The sequence below is a fragment of the Dipodomys spectabilis genome, unplaced genomic scaffold, assembly GCF_019054845.1.
Source record: "Dipodomys spectabilis isolate Male_0828 unplaced genomic scaffold, ASM1905484v1 ptg000705l, whole genome shotgun sequence".
Taxonomy (NCBI): domain Eukaryota; kingdom Metazoa; phylum Chordata; class Mammalia; order Rodentia; family Heteromyidae; genus Dipodomys; species Dipodomys spectabilis.
This window is the reverse complement of record NW_024871382.1, coordinates 416,199-433,168: the sequence shown is the minus strand read 5'-3', so window position 1 is coordinate 433,168 and position 16,970 is coordinate 416,199. Positions and strand designations below refer to the sequence as shown.

Sequence of the window (16,970 nt, the reverse complement as noted above, 5' to 3'; positions counted from 1 at the left end):
GTCCCCCGATCCCCGTCCCCCGTCCCCCTCCCCCCCGTCCCCCCCCCCCCCCGTCCCCGTCCCTCCTTCCCCCCGCGGCCCCCGCCCCCCCGTCCCCGTCCCTCCTTCCCCCCGCGGCCCCGCCCCCCCGTCCCCGTCCCTCCTTCCCCCCCGCGGCCCCCCCCCCGCGGCCCCGCCCCTCCCGGCTTTAGATTCGCGCCGCGCGCCTCCCCGCGAGGGCGGGGCCTTTAAGCACCCGGATGCCTCGCGAGAGTTCGCCGGGCGCCGCTGCGTCCCACGCGGGTCTCGCGGGAGGACCGCGCTCCCCTCGGGCCGCGGGCGCGGCCGCCGCCGCCATGCCGTCCGCCTTCTCCGTGCGCGTCTTCCCGGACAGCGTCCCCGCCGTCCTCTCGGTAACGCCGGGCCGGGCGGGGAGGGAGGGTTAGGGGGCGGGAGGGTCCGGTAGGGAGGGTTGGGGGGGGGGGAGGGAGGGTCCGGTAGGGAGGGTTGGGGGGGAGGGAGGGTCTGGTAGGGAGGGTTAGGGGGCGGGAGGGTCCGGTAGGGAGGGTTAGGGGGCGGGAGGGTCCGGTAGGGAGGGTTAGGGGGCGGGAGGGTCCGGTAGGGAGGGTTAGGGGGCGGGAGGGTCAGGTAGGGAGGGTTGGGGGGGAGGGAGGGTCTGGTAGGGAGGGTTGGGGGGAGGGTCTGGTAGGGAGGGTTAGGGGGCGGGAGGGTCCGGTAGGGAGGGTTAGGGGGCGGGAGGGTCCGGTAGGGAGGGTTTGGGGGGGAGGGAGGGTCTGGTAGGGAGGGTTGGGGGGAGGGTCTGGTAGGGAGGGTTAGGGGGAGGGAGGGTCCGGTAGGGAGGGTTAGGGGGCGGGAGGGTCCGGTAGGGAGGGTTAGGGGGCGGGAGGGTCCGGTAGGGAGGGTTAGGGGGCGGGAGGGTCCGGTAGGGAGGGTTAGGGGGCGGGAGGGTCAGGTAGGGAGGGTTGGGGGGGAGGGAGGGTCTGGTAGGGAGGGTTGGGGGGAGGGTCTGGTAGGGAGGGGTTAGGGGGAGGGAGGGTCCGGTAGGGAGGGTTAGGGGGCGGGAGGGTCAGGTAGGGAGGGTTGGGGGGGAGGGAGGGTCTGGTAGGGAGGGTTGGGGGGAGGGTCTGGTAGGGAGGGTTAGGGGGAGGGAGGGTCCGGTAGGGAGGGTTAGGGGGCGGGAGGGTCAGGTAGGGAGGGTTGGGGGGGAGGGAGGGTCTGGTAGGGAGGGTTGGGGGGAGGGTCTGGTAGGGAGGGTTAGGGGGGAGGGAGGGTCCGGTAGGGAGGGTTAGGGGGGAGGGAGGATCCGATAGGGAGGGTTGGGGGGGAGGGAGGGTCCGGTAGGGAGGGTTGGGGGGAGGGAGGGTCCGGTAGGGAGGGTTAGGGGGGAGGGAGGGTCTGGTAGGGAGGGTGGGGGGGGAGGGAGGGTCCGGTAGGGAGGGTTAGGGGGGAGGGAGGGTCCGGTAGGGAGGGTTAGGGGGCGGGAGGGTCAGGTAGGGAGGGTTGGGGGGGAGGGAGGGTCCGGTAGGGAGGGTTAGGGGGCGGGAGGGTCCGGTAGGGAGGGTTAGGGGGCGGGAGGGTCCGGTAGGGAGGGTTAGGGGGCGGGAGGGTCAGGTAGGGAGGGTTGGGGGGGAGGGAGGGTCTGGTAGGGAGGGTTGGGGGGAGGGTCTGGTAGGGAGGGTTAGGGGGAGGGAGGGTCCGGTAGGGAGGGTTAGGGGGCGGGAGGGTCAGGTAGGGAGGGTTGGGGGGGAGGGAGGGTCTGGTAGGGAGGGTTGGGGGGAGGGTCTGGTAGGGAGGGTTAGGGGGGAGGGAGGGTCCGGTAGGGAGGGTTAGGGGGCCGGAGGGTCCGGTAGGGAGGGTTAGGGGGGAGGGAGGATCCGATAGGGAGGGTTGGGGGGAGGGAGGGTCCGGTAGGGAGGGTTGGGGGGAGGGAGGGTCCGGTAGGGAGGGTTGGGGGGGAGGGAGGGTCCGGTAGGGAGGGTTAGGGGGGAGGGAGGGTCCGGTAGGGAGGGTTAGGGGGGGAGGGAGGGTCCGGTAGGGAGGGTTGGGGGGGAGGGAGGGTCAGGTAGGGAGGGTTGGGGGGGAGGGAGGGTCAGGTAGGGAGGGTTGGGGGGGAGGGAGGGTCCGGTAGGGAGGGTTAGGGGGAGGGAGGGTCCGGTAGGGAGGGTTAGGGGGCGGGAGGGTCCGGTAGGGAGGGTTAGGGGGGAGGAGGGTCTGGTAGGGAGGGTTGGGGGGGAGGGAGGGTCTGGTAGGGAGGGTTGGGGGGGAGGGTCCGGTAGGGAGGGTTAGGGGGGAGGGAGGGTCCGCTAGGGAGGGTTGGGGGGGGAGGGTCCGGTAGGGAGGGTTAGGGGGGAGGGAGGGTCCGGTAGGGAGGGTTAGGGGGGGCGGGAGGGTCCGGTAGGGAGGGTTGGGGGGCGGGAGGGTCCGGTAGGGAGGGTAAGGGGGGAGGGAGGGTCCGGTAGGGAGGGTTAGGGGGGCCGGGAGGGTCAGGTAGGGAGGGTTGGGGGGAGGGAGGGTCAGGTAGGGAGGATTGGGGGGGGAGGGAGGGTCAGGTAGGGAGGGTTAGGGGGGGCGGGAGGGTCCGGTAGGGAGGGTTGGGGGGCGGGAGGGTCCGGTAGGGAGGGTTAGGGGGGAGGGAGGGTCCGGTAGGGAGGGTTGGGGGGGAGGGAGGGTCCGGTAGGGAGGGTTAGGGGGGGCGGGAGGGTCCGGTAGGGAGGGTTGGGGGGCGGGAGGGTCCGGTAGGGAGGGTTAGGGGGGAGGGAGGGTCCGGTAGGGAGGGTTGGGGGGGAGGGAGGGTCCGGTAGGGAGGGTTAGGGGGCGGGAGGGTCCGGTAGGGAGGGTAAGGGGGGAGGGAGGGTCCGGTAGGGAGGGTTAGGGGGGCCGGGAGGGTCATGTAGGGAGGGTTGGGGGGGAGGGAGGGTCAGGTAGGGAGGATTGGGGGGGGAGGGAGGGTCAGGTAGGGAGGGTCCGGTAGGGAGGGTTGGGGGGGAGGGAGGGTCCGGTAGGGAGGGTTAGGGGGCGGGAGGGTCCGGTAGGGAGGGTTAGGGGGCGGGAGGGTCCGGTAGGGAGGGTTAGGGGGGAGGGAGGGTCCGGTAGGGAGGGTTAGGGGGGGCGGGAGGGTCCGGTAGGGAGGGTTGGGGGCGGGAGGGTCCGGTTGGGAGGGTTAGGGGGGAGGGAGGGTCCGGTAGGGAGGGTTGGGGGGGAGGGAGGGTCCGGTAGGGAGGGTTGGGGGGTCGGGAGGGTCCGGTAGGGAGGGTTAGGGGGGGAGGGAGGGTCCGGTAGGGAGGGTTAGGGGGGGAGGGAGGGTCCGGTAGGGAGGGTTGGGGGGGAGGGAGGGTCCGGTAGGGAGGGTTAGGGGGAGGGAGGGTCAGGTAGGGAGGGTTAGGGGTAGGGAGGGTCCGGTAGGGAGGGTTGGGGGGGAGGGAGGGTCCGGTAGGGAGGGTTGGGGGGGAGGGAGGGTCCGGTAGGGAGGGTTAGGGGGGAGGGAGGGTCCGGTAGGGAGGGTTGGGGGGGGTGGGAGGGTCTGCCAGTCCGGTAGGGAGGGTTGGGGGGGAGCCGGGCCGGGCCGGGCCGGGCCGGCTGCCCGCAGGGAGGGCGCAGTGGTTGGTAGCTGCCCGTGCTGGGCAGGCCCAGGGCGGCCCTGCTAGCTGGCACCTTCAGGGCTGGCGCTAACAGCCGCAATGGGCCGGTTTGCCAGGAGTGCAGAGCCTGCTAACTGCTCTTCACCCCCTGTCCCCACAGCAGACGGACTGGACGGAGCCCTGGCTCGTGGGGCTCCTGGTCTTCCACCTGCTGTGCCTGCTCCTCACCTGCTTCTCCTCTCAGAGGTACAAACTACAGGTTGGACATTTCCTGTGCCTAGGTGAGGGGGACAGAATGGAACCCCTGCTTTCCCGTTGCTGTGATGTGGTTGGTGTGTGCGTGCATGTACACGTGTGCATGTGTGTGTGCATGCATGTGCGCGCTCCACCTCTAGAGTGCATATTTTCACAGGATCCCCAACCTTTCCATCGGTGTTCTGCACAGAAACCAGAGTAGTTTTGGCATTGCATAGGAAAAGAGTTTATGGAGAGCATCCGGCCATACTGGCCAGGGAAGGTGCTGAATGCCAGCTCAGTGAGACAGTGGTTGTCTTTGTACCGATGGGTATTCCTGTAAATGGTTTTACCGGTAAAAGCCCCAGAAATTAAAGGCTCCAGGAATTGAGGGTAAGAGATGCATGGAAACCACGGGTGGATCGTCAGAGAGCACAGCTGCAAGGAGCTAAGTGTTCTGTAGTTACTGATACACTAGACAAAAGACGATGAGGTTATCTGGGCCAAACCAGTGGCTTGATTCTGTGGACATTGCAAGATGTGCTTGATTGAAAAAATGCAGCAGCCGATTTCAGGCAACTCGATAGGCACAGAACAGGGATCTGAGCAAGATAAAGACATGAGAGTTGGCAGCACAGACATGTTTATATGCAAATAGGAGTGGGCAGAGTTTCTGTGTCTGTTTCACATGAGTCCTTACCTGTGATGTCCCAGGGAATGCCAGGCTGTAGCAGTGAGAAAAACAGACCTCAACTCAATGGAGCCTTTCCATGATGATCCCAGACCTGATTTCACCCTTATCAGCTCCCTTGAGCATTCTGACAGGAAGGCAAAGTGCTGAGTGAAAAGTGTCCTGCAGGGACTGCAGCTTTTCCTGAAGTGCCAGGTGTTAGCCAGGAGGAGCAGCCAGACAGAGTGTCCAGGCCTCCAGAGCCAGAAGCCTCTTAAGATCCATATGGAGCAGCTCTGGGCTTGGACGCAGCCGCTGCCCCCGCCTCCTGCCCCCCGCCTCCCGTGCTCTCTGCACGGGCAGGCAGGGCCTACGCTGGGCAGTCAGCCGTGCAGAGAGCGTGGGGTTTTCTCTCGGATCCCAGCCATGGGCATGTTCTGCCATAGCAGGGCGGTCCCTGGGGCCTGAGGAATCTTGAAGGCTTGTCAGTCTTGTTTTGTTTTTATATTTTGTGTGTATTGTATAACTTCACAATTTTTTCTAACGTGGTTTCTTTCTCAGTGGCGTTGGTCTACTGTGCTGAGTATATCAATGAAGTGGCTGCAGTGCACTGGAGGTGAGCTCGCTGTGTCTGGCACAGGAAGCGCATGCAGAGTGTCAGACTCGGGGAGATGAGGCTGCCAAGAAGCACGTTGCGTAGACCCTGCAGCACCTGTGAATCCATGCCTTGAAAAAAACTGTTTTAGAATGACAGCCGCTTTTGAATCCTGCCAGCTCTGGTGGTGGTTGAGATAGTTGAAACGGTGTGAGAGAATTCTGTGGGCTACTTTAAAGCGATTTTCATGGGAGAAGGTGGTCCCTGTGAGCCCTGACTACGTGACACAGCCTCCACAGCCACCGCTCCGCCCTCCTGACCAAGTAGCTTTCCCAGCAGGCTCCCAGCTCAGACCAGGAAAGCGCAGTGGAACAGATACTGTGGCCCACCTTCCACCCCTCCTGTCCGGGTGCCGGTGGTGTCCTGCCAGCTCTGCTGCCGCTACAGCCCGTGGGGGCCCCTCAAAGGGCCCCCAGTCACGTCACCTGCTCCCTGCTGTCTCTCGGACACTAATCAGGGTGTGCTTTCAATCACCTGAGCCCCTCCCCTTTGAATAAAGGCCTAGCCCCTGGGATTTGTCTTCACTTTGCTGCTAAAACCGAGAGCCCACCACCGGCAGGTAGCAGGTTTTGCATCATTGTTTGCTACTGAATTAAAGAGAACAGCTCTTTGGTGTGTTTCCGGGCTGGCTGCCTCTTCCCAGCTCTGTTTTGGCAGGTTGGGATCTTCAGTCTCTCACATGTACCATCTAACTGGCAAGGTCATTGTGCCAACTAAAGGCAGCAGTCCAAGCACAGGCCTTTCTTAGGTACCAGGAGTGTGAGTGCAGCTGTTGGGCAATTACAGCCGTTCCTCTGTAAAGCCCCTGGTGTCTTGGAATTGATGCTGAGTCTGCAGCTAACCCTGGGGCACCTGTGGTGGCCGCCCACGTGCCCGCCCTCCGTCTCTGGTCTGCTGCCCTCACAGGCAGGCTTCAGTGTTCTACTCAGTCATCTGTTTCCTTTAAACAGGTCATTTTCAAAGCACCAGTATTTTGACTCCAGGGGGATGTTCATTTCTCTCGTGTTCTCGGCACCGCTGCTGCTCAACGCGATGGTCATTGTGGTAGGTATGCTGCAGAGTTACCTTCTTATTTTTCTTTGGATATATGCTTCCAGTTCTTAAACATGTCTCCTACTGATTGTTTTAGATAATGTGGGTTCACAAGACTTTGAATGTGATGACTGAACTGAAGAACTTGGAGGTGAAAAGAAAGGAGAAGAGGAGGAGGAGAAAAGAGGAGTAACTGAGGAGCTGATTTCAACCTGGGTTAGGTTTTCCAGTGCCACACCAAGCCACACATGGCTTGGGCTTCCTGTCAGCAGCTGGACTTGGGGTTCGGAAACTGGCTTTTCTGTTTGATGCCCACAGTGATGGAGCACATGCGAAGCCGCCTCTTAACACCGGCGTGGATCTGTGTCTTCAGGGTGTGTCTTTAGCAGTGTGGCCAAGCCTCAGGGCCTCACCGTCTTCATGGTTAGGAACTGGAGTCACAGGAGCGCTCACTCAGTGTCCTGTGTGGGAGCTGACAGATACACAACCGTGCTTGGAGCACCTTCACGCTGTGCCCACGGCAGGTCTGCCTTTCGGGCCGGCACTCGCTCCTCACTGGAGGAATTCCACAGGCACCGGTGGCCTCACCACAGCGGCTGTCTGCCCACGGTGTCAGCCATTCCCAGGCTGAGACTCCACATCCTGTCCCTGTGAGGCAGGTGGGATTAAGTCAGGACTTGATTTTGTCCTCCTCACGTGGAATCGGGCCCTGGCGGTCTCCACCCTGGCTTTGGTGGGTGCAGACTGGCTCTGTTTCTTCCTCTGGTATTGGTCTTTCTTCCTCTGCTGCGGGCCAAGGTACACTCACCTCTGCCACATGCGCTTGGGACTTGAACCCGGGGCAGTAGCTGAGGATGACCAGGACTGGAGGCTCAAGCACAAATCATGTTCAGTTAGGGAATGTTGCTGACCCTTAATTTTGGTGTAGAGCAATAATTTGTAACAGAACTTGAATAGGATTATTGTCCCTAGGTGAAACATTGTACCAGTTGGTAAAAGAAGTAGGCAGATGAAAGTATATTTGGAAGGTTAAAAGTTGGCAGTTTGGTACATTATAAAACTGCTGAGCCATGCGTGTATTTCTTTGTGTGTTTTATGTGGTTTCAGCCTCTAGTGGGGACTGTTGATTGAATTCTGATATCTATAGATATGAGTTGGTAGAACCTTCCTGATGGAGACACTGGAGCTTTTCACCTGAAATTTTTCCCAGCCCTTTCTTGATTTGTTTGCCTAGCCAGGCCCTGGAGTCCATTCTCTGACATAATGGTGTTTAGTCAAATACTTTATTATTTTTTTATTTTTATTTTTTTGCTAGACTTAGGTCTTGAACTCTGGGCCTGGGCGTAGTCCCTGAGCTTCAATGCTCAAGACTTGCGCTCTGCCACTTGAGCCACAGTGTCACTTCTGGCTTCTTCTGAATCATTTACTGGAGATGAGAGTCTCACAGACATTCCTGCCTGGGCTGTCTCAGAACCACAGTCCTCAGATCTCAGCCTCCTCAGTAGCTAGGATGACAGGCGTGAGCCACCAGCACCCAACCAGGCATATACTTTATATCTGAGGGAATATCTGATGGTGTTTCTGAAAATGACTAATTCAGGATGCTTTAATGCTACTAGTGCTTTGACAGTGTTGATTACATCACAGGTTAGAAGAATTTGAATAAACAAGTCTGGAATAGGAGGTTGAGGGGGTGTTGGGCTGCGTACCAGGTGTTCCCCTCCGGCCTGGCAGCTGTGCAGGCATTGGCATGGCAGAAATGGAAGAACTGGGCAGGCAGCTGTGGGTGCCCTGCTGTTGGGGTTCCCGCTCCACTCTAGACAGTTTGTACGGTCTGTATTTGGGGCCATCTGCCTGAATTTACACAGTATAACCATAACTCGGATATTCTGTGTCTGTGTGTGCGTGTGTGTTACAAACTATTCTTTTTTAAACGGAGTTCATTTGGTGACTCTTGTCTTCATAGCCTCTTCTCCCTGTGTTCAGGAGGATCTGCAAGCCAGACCTTTCTCTCAGTTTGTAAAACCAGAGCTGCTTTGAGAAATTTGCAAGAGTGTCCTGTTCTGTGTTCTGCTTAAATACAGAAATGGTCTTGGTATATTTATTTATAAACTAGAGGAAAGCAGACTGACGTACGAGGAAAAACATTTTGCACATTGCAACGTGTGATTATTATGCAATAAAACATGGATTTGGTAAGTCACGTATGGGGTGTTGTGCCTGGAACCATTCTCTGGCTGTGGTCTATTGGTGTGGGCTGATGGTCATTCGCTGTGGGGGGTGGAGGGGAAGGCTGAAGGCTCACTGCACGCGCGTCCCCTCACCAGACATGCGTGGGGACAGCTGAGTTCACAGGTCTGCTGAGAGGTGGAGAAGAGGGGCCTTAAAGTCACCCTTGTGATGAGGGTTTCCTGGATGTGAAGCTGGTCCTTCCCCTAGGCAAGGCCTCAGGACCATGGGCATGGAAGCCCGAAGCCGTGCCTGTCCTCAGCACAGGAGACTGTGTGGGTGGGGCAGACGCTGAGCATGAGGTGGTCACGGGGACACAGGACACAGTAACCCAGGGCCTGTGGGTGGCTCACCTGGGTAGACTGTCACACGCAGGGACACAGGACACAGTAACCCAGGGCCCGTGGGTGACTCACCTGGGTGATCACAGGCAGGGACACAGGACTCACAGTAACCCAGGGCCTGTGGGTGACTCACCTGGGTAGACTGTCACACGCAGGGACACAGGACACAGTAACCCAGGGCCTGTGGGTGACTCACCTGGGTGATCACAGGCAGGGACACAGGACTCACAGTAACCCAGGGCCTGTGGGTGGCTCACCTGGGTGATCACAGGCAGGGACACAGGACTCACAGTAACCCAGGGCCTGTGGGTGGCTCACCTGGGTGATCACACGCAGGGACACAGGACTCACAGTAACCCAGGGCCTGTGGGTGACTCACCTGGGTGATCACAGGCAGGGACACAGGACTCACAGTAACCCAGGGCCTGTGGGTGGCTCACCTGGGTGATCACACTGGACACAGGACTCACAGTAACCCAGGGCCTGTGGGTGGCTCACCTGGGTGATCACACTGGACACAGGACTCACAGTAACCCAGGGCCTGTGGGTGGCTCACCTGGGTGTCACACGCAGGGACACAGGACTCACAGTAACCCAGGGCCTGTGGGTGACTCACCTGGGTAGACTGTCACACGCAGGGACACAGGACACAGTAACCCAGGGCCTGTGGGTGACTCACCTGGGTGATCACACTGGACACAGGACTCACAGTAACCCAGGGCCTGTGGGTGGCTCACCTGGGTGATCACAGGCAGGGACACAGGACTCACAGTAACCCAGGGCCTGTGGGTGGCTCACCTGGGTGGGGTGGGTGCGGTGCCACCTGGGGTCCGGCATACTGGGATCCGAGCCCGGCGTGTTGGGCTAGGTTCCGTCCATCCACTCATGTATGTGTTGGTCATGTGCATCCATGTTCCAGCGAGCTCATCATGACCCACGCAGGTTTTCCTGGACTGAGTACTCTTCCATCTTAGAGATGCTTCAGCATTATTTCCGGAGAGCTGAGCAGGACCTGGCAGGTGTGTTACTCTGGCGGTGGTGGGCACCCTGGGAGCCCCCCTCTCCGGCCAGCTGCTGGACAGCAGGCAGCCCCTCTTGCTGATGCCACTGCTCTGCGCATTCTCATTACTGAAACCATGGGAGGACCCACAGCCCTGGCTTCCTCATGGCCCATGGCCCTGCTTCAGGCTCCTGAGTGCTCCCCCCCAGGCTGGCATCGTCCGGCTGCTGAGTCCCCCACCCTCAGGCTGGCATCGTCCGGCTGCTGAGTCCCCCACCCTCAGGCTGGCATCGCCCGGCTGCTGAGTCCCCCACCCTCAGGCTGGCATCGCCCGGCTGCTGAGTCTCCACCCTCAGGCTGGCATCGTCCGGCTGCTGAGTCCTCCACCCTCAGGGTGGCATCGCCCGGCTGCTGAGTCCTCCACCCTCAGGCTGGCATCGCCCGGCTCCTGAGTCCTCCACCCTCAGGCTGGCATCGCCCGGCTCCTGAGTCCCCCCCACCCTCAGGCTGGCATCGCCCATCTCCTGAGTCCTCCACCCTCAGGCTGGCATCACCCGGCTGCTGAGTCCTCCACCCTCAGGCTGGCATCGCCCGGCTCCTGAGTCCTCCACCCTCAGGCTGGCATCGCCCGGCTGCTGAGTCCTCCACCCTCAGGCTGGCATCGCCCGGCTGCTGAGTCCCCCCCACCCTCAGGCTGGCATCGCCCGGCTGCTGAGTCCTCCACCCTCAGGCTGGCATCGCCCGGCTGCTGAGTCCCCCACCCTCAGGCTGGCATCGCCCGGCTGCTGAGTCCTCCACCCTCAGGCTGGCATCGCCCGGCTGCTGAGTCCTCCACCCTCAGGCTGGCATCGCCCGGCTGCTGAGTCCTCCACCCTCAGGCTGGCATTGCCCAGCTGCTGAGTCTCCACCCTCAGGCTGGCATCGCCCGGCTGCTGAGTCCCCACCCTCAGGCTGGCATCGCCCGGCTGCTGGCCCCTGTTGGAGGGCCCTGGGTGAGTTCAGGGCACCTGTGTTGGGAAGGCAGATGGCAGGTCTGTGGACAGTGTCTAGAAGGAGCCCTCGCCCCTGGCCCTCGCGTGCAGCCAGGTGGCATCGGGTCTGGCTGTGCTGCTGGTCCTCAGCCACTGCCCTTCCTTGCCGCCCCGGTCTCACTGTGCTGTCATTCCAGGGTTTCTCCACGCGCTGCGCGGGGCCTCGGCTTTCCTCACTGCCCATGGCTGTGACCAGTCTCCTGCATTGTGCTCTTTCTGCTGGTAGAGGAAACGGTGCCCCGGGCAGTGCCAGGCCACCGCCACAGGGAGGTCACTCTCAGTCCTTCGTGATTATGTCAGCACTTCATAATACACATGTCCAGAGACAGTCGACTCTACCAATTCCTGATGTCGAAGACAGTTTCCTGACTAAAAAGCAGTGCAGAAATCTGCAACCTTAGAAGCATACTTTACCTTTCTGTTACTGATTTGAAATGAATGCCTACATGTGAATTCAACTTAAAAGAGCTCTTTTCCGGTAGTTGGCAAGTGTAACAGCACTGCTAACTCGGTTCCAGACATTCCAGTGTCAGGTGTGCAAGTGTAACAGCACTGCTAACTCGGTTCCAGACCTTCCAGTGTCAGGTGTGCAAGTGTAACAGCACTGCTAACTCGGTTCCAGACGTTCCAGTGTCAGGTGTGCAAGTGTAACAGCACTGCTAACTCGGTTCCAGACCTTCCAGTGTCAGGTGTGCAAGTGTAACAGCACTGCTAACTCGGTTCCAGACCTTCCAGTGTCAGGTGTGCATGTGTAAAAGCACTGCTAACTCGGTTCCAGACATTCCAGTGTCAGGTGTGCAAGTGTAACAGCACTGCTAACTCGGTTCCAGACATTCCAGTGTCAGGTGTGCAAGTGTAAAAGCACTGCTAACTCGGTTCCAGACATTCCAGTGTCAGGTGTGCAAGTGTAAAAGCACTGCTAACTTGGTTCCAGACATTCCAGTGTCAGGTGTGCAAGTGTAACAGCACTGCTAACTCGGTTCCAGACCTTCCAGTGTCAGGTGTGCAAGTGTCCTGAGCTGTATCTCTGCTAAGTCGCCGTCTTCTGATTGGAGGGCAAAAACCTTATTGATTATGTTGCATTTCCTTGGTTGCCAGCAGAGCTTACTTAACATTTCTAAGTGATTATCAACATTGAACATTTTTGTGAATATTTATACACTTTGCTCTCTGTTTTGCAATATGACCTTTAGAAGTCTTTCTAATTTTATATGTCAAAAGTAACTACATGTGCACCTATCTTTGAGTTTGGTCTTTCTTGAAGTTCAGGGTAGTGGTGGGTTGTGGGGTCGGGTGAGGGTCAGAGCAGGCCTGGGAGGGGCCGTGGGGTGCAAGTGGAGGGCCCCCTTGGAATCTCTGCCCAGAAACAGTTCTTGCTGAGGATGGACTCCAGGTCCTGAAGTCCTGTAGATGTCCAGCGGCCAGGGCCCCAAGTGATACACCACTTTACAGTGACAGCAAGAACACAACGCAGATGCAGATGGAGTCTGCACATTAGTCACGGCACGGATGTCAAGGCTCCTGAAGAGGAAGAACCCCGGAGAAGCACCGAGCTGGGAAGGAGAGACCCCAGGGGGGCCACCACTCAGGGTGCCCTGAGATCGCCTTTGCTCTGGTCTCTTCTCCACCCAGTGCGGCGGAGCCGGGGCCCGCAGAGGAAGGCTTTCAGCCTCCCTTTTTGATGAATAACAAGGAAATAAAATATGGCTCCCTGGGACACAAGTTCTGGTCCAATGATTGTGTTTGGAGTTAGGTCAGTCTGGCTGCCTGAACATCTCAGAAACTTGACATTGGCGAAATTACTTTTCATTTCTTCTTGTTTTCGATAAAATAAAGATTAAAAAGTGTGGAACATGAAAATAGCTCAAGTAAATAACCTATGGTGCAACTAAAGCTGCCAGAAAAGCAGGAACAAGCCAAACCCAAAGCTACCAGACAGAGAGAGTAAAGATTAGGGCAGAAATTGATGAACTAGAGACTAAAAAACTATAGTCTTATGTGTATCTTATGTATATAATCAAGAAAACAAAAAGCTGGATTTTTGAAAAAATTCATAAAAGTGATAGGCCACTAGTTGAGTTGAAGAGAAACTCAAATCAGCAAAATTAAGATGCCAAAGGAAACAACAAACATCCAAGAGACCCAACCAATAATGGACTACTTCCCAAACCTATACTCAAGATGGAAAATTGAGTAGAAATGGATACATTCCTAGAGACACACAAACTGCCTAAGATGAACCAAGAAGACAACCCACTTAAACAAGCAATGAGATCGAGGAAGTAATCAGCAGTTCTCCAACAAGGAGAAGCCCAGGTCCAATAGGTCCACGGCCAAGTTCTATAAGAGTGTAACGTTGAATTGAGACTGGTGGTACTCAAGCTTTCCTGTGAAATAGAAACAAAAGGGTCAGTTCCAAGCCCATTCGATGATGCCAAACACACTCCTCTCAAAACCAGGCAGGGAGCCAAGAAAAGAAAGCAATCCTGATGATACAGATGCCAAGCTCTTCACGAAAACATTGGCCAGCAGAATTCAGCTACTAATAAAAAAAACATGCATTATAATCAAGTGAGTTTTATCCCAGAGATGCAAGGCTGGTTTAACATGTAAATCAATAAAGATAACACATCACTTCAGCAGCACCAAGGACAAAAACCATGTGGTCATCTCAAAAGATGCAGACAAAAACACCCAAATCCCACATGCATTTATGTTAAAAAGCTCTTGAGAAGCTAGGGTTAGAAGGAATGACAGACCAGCAACCAACATCATACAGAGTGGAGAAAAACAAAACATTTCCTCTAAAATCAGGAACAAGGCAAGTTTTGGAATTCCTAGCCAGAGCAGTAAGGCAAGAGAATGACATAAAAGGGGTTCACATAGGGAAAGAAGTCAAACTATCCCTATTTGCAGATGACATGATCTCATATCTAAAGGACCGAAAGAGTTCATCCCCAAGTTCCGAGCTGATCGATGACTGGCAACGCAGCAGCATACAAAATAGCCCACAAAAGTCTGTAGCCTTTTCCTATATCCACAGTGTACAAGCAGAGAGGGAAACCAGGAACAATTCCATTTGCAGCCTCAACAAAATAATAAAATATCAGAAGAAACTAAGGAATGACCCTTATAGCAAAAACTATAAAAATCTGAAGGAAAAATCAGACAACACCAGGAAATGGAAATGGAAATGGAAGTGCTCATGGTACACAGAATTTGTACTTGTGAAAATGACCATACGGCCAAAAGTGACATACAAATTTAGAGCCATTCCCATCAAAATCCCAATCATGTTCCTTACCAAGAGAGAGAAAACAAACTTTCCTATGGAACAACCAAAGACTTGGAATAGACAAAGCGATTCTAGACAAAACAAGCAATGCTGGTGGTATCACAATCCCAGACCTCAAAGTACTACAGGGTTATAAGAACAAAAACAGCTTGGTACTGGCACAAAAACACACCCAAAGATCAATGGAACAGACCAGAAGGCTCAGGAATAAAGCCATATACTTACAGTTATCTGATATTTGACAAGGGAACTAAAGATGTATGGTGGAAAAAAGGGTAGCCCCTTCAATAATTGGGGTTGGGAAAACTGGACATCCACGTGCAGAAAACTAAAAGTGGACCTCTGTCACCTTGCACAGATAACAACTCAAAGTAGATCAACAGACCTCGATGTCAGGCCTGAAACTTTGAAATCTCTGCAAGAGAGAGTAAGAGAAATATTAAAACTCCTAGGCATGGGCAGAAACTTTGTGAAGAGTCCCAGGGGCACAGCAGATAGGAGAGAGACTTGAAACATGGGATTACATAAAAATAAAGTTTCTGCACAGCAAAGGACATCGTGACTAAACCAGAAAGACAGCCAGCAGACCTGGACAAGCTTCTTATCAGCAACACAGAAGACAAAGGCCCAATATCCAAAAGAAGCTCAAGAAACTTAACCCCTCCCCAAATGAGTAAGCCAATCACTAAATGGGCAGAGGTAAGGAGTGACTTCTGAGAAGAAGAGGAAAGAACATCAAAGAAACAGCATACCACGCCTGGCCCTTGACCCAGAGCATCACAAGCCAGGGCACCGTGAAAAACACCTGTCTATCTGTGTTCACTGCTGTACCATGCACAAGAGCCAATTACAGAAACAGCCCAGCTGCCCTACAATAGATGAGCGGACCCGAAAATGTGGTACCTATACACAGTGGAGGTTTACACAGCCATTAGAAGAAGAGTCTGCCATTTGCAGAGTAATAGATGGACCTAGAACAGAGGTAAGCCAAGATCAGAGACACAAAGGGTGCGCGTTTTCTCTTGTATATGGAAGCTAGATCTAAAATACACCAGGATGTGATCAACATACAGGACTGTAGACATCCACACACAGACGCAGGAGCACAGTCATGGGGATCACAAAGGCACAGGCCTCTGACCACATAAAACAGCATTTACTCTCCAAACGAACTCCAGGAAATGGAAGCGAGGACTTTTCTTTTTGTTCTGTTTGTTTATCTGTCTTTGGGAGGGCAAGGGAAGGTACAGAAATGGAGGGCAAAGGGAGAAAAAGGCAGCAGTGGTACTCACCGGAAACTGCTGGAAATGAACTACACAACCTGTGGGTGGGGGCTAGAGGGAGAACCGGGAGAGAGCGAGGGAAGAGGGGTACTGCTCAAAAAGACGTGCGCTCCTTACCTGACACGTAGCTGTTGCCCTCTGCACACCACCTTTACAGCAATGTAACACACAAGTCAGTTGTGCTAGGCTTCCCCACACTGCAACCTCACCCGCTGCTCCGGTCCATGGAGAGCATTTCCCAGCCAGGGCTGCCAGACCTTCCCGGGGCCTAGGCAGTGCAGAGACCGCTCTACCAAAAGGGCCAGGACGCCAGCCCGGGACCCCAGGGAGCAAGTCAGGCACGGCTGCTCTGTGGAGCCTCTGGTCTGCCGTGCGCTCTGCGGGGCTACCATTCCCTCTGGAGGCGTACTTCTCACCGCAGCCTCCAGAGGGCGGAAGAGCTCTGTGTCAGGCCCAGAGCCCGCTCTGGCCGCAGGGGAAGCGCAGGAGCTGCAGTTCTCACGGAGGAGATGAAGGGCTGGGCCCAGAGCAGGCGCTCTGGACTGGATGTCAGCCGAGTCCTTGAGCAATGTAGGCCGTAGGTGTCAGGCACTGTTGTTTCCATGGCTGGGGCCTGCCATGAGACCTGCATCCACGGCCAGGGCCTGCCACGAGACCTGCGTCCACGGCCGGGGCCTGCCACGAGACCTGCGTCCACGGCCCGGGCCTGCCAAAAGATCTGTGTCATGGCCAGGGCCTGCCACGAGACCTGCGTCCACGGCCCGGGCCTGCCACGAGACCTGCGTCCACGGCCAGGGCCTGCCACGAGACCTGTGTCCACGGCCAGGGCCTGCCACGAGACCTGTGTCCACGGCCAGGGCCTGCCACGAGACCTGTGTCCACGGCCGAGTCCTGCCAAAAGATCTGTGTCCACGGCCAGGGCCTTCAACGAGACTTGCGTCCACGGCCGGGGCCTGCCAAGAGATCTGTGTCATGGCCAGGGCCTGCCACGAGACCTGTGTCCACGGCCAGGGCCTTCAATGAGACCTGCATCCACGGCCGGGGCCTGCCACGAGACCTGCGTCCATGGCCGGGGCCTGCCACGAGACCTGCGTCCACGGCCGGGGCCTGCCACGAGACCTGTGTCCACGGCCTGTCAGGATTCCTGCATCCACGGCCGGGGCCTGTCAGGATTCCTGCATCCACGGCCGGGGCCTGTCAGGATTCCTGCATCCACGGCCGGGGCCTGTCAGGATTCCTGCATCCACGGCCGGGGCCTGTCAGGATTCCTGTGTCCATGGCCGGGGCCTGCCAGCCAAGGACCAGTGGAGACAAATGTAGACGAAGCTGCTGACAAGAAAGAACATGCCAAGACAGAGAAAGACAGAGAAACAAAGTCCCAGAGAAAAGCAGAGAGGCAGGCAGAGTAAAAAGACGGAGACAGTCAGAGACAGCACTGGGGAGGGAGGGGAGCACTCTACTCCCCCGCCCTCAGTGCCAACGCAGGGAGATCACGGCTGGCATGGTCCCGGCCCCCGCAGATAGCAGAACCATGGCTTGAAGAACTCGGCAAAGCAACAACAGCCCAATGGTCGGTGGTACAGCCAGTGTTTGTGTTTGTGTTTGCGTTTCTACAAAGC

At 57.1% G+C, this 16,970-nt stretch overlaps 1 protein-coding gene across 1 annotated transcript; it reads left to right on the top strand.

Annotated features, from left to right (window-relative positions):
- The first annotated feature begins 302 nt into the window (after nt 1-302).
- Nucleotides 303-7,619, top strand: Tmem18 (transmembrane protein 18). The gene is made up of 5 exons (XM_042672405.1): nt 303-392; nt 3,739-3,859; nt 5,044-5,098; nt 6,088-6,181; nt 6,267-7,619. Exons 1-5 carry the CDS (start codon nt 336-338, stop codon nt 6,360-6,362), a joined length of 423 nt encoding a protein of 140 aa, XP_042528339.1. The 5' UTR covers nt 303-335; the 3' UTR covers nt 6,363-7,619.
- Nucleotides 7,620-16,970: the final 9,351 nt, after the last annotated feature.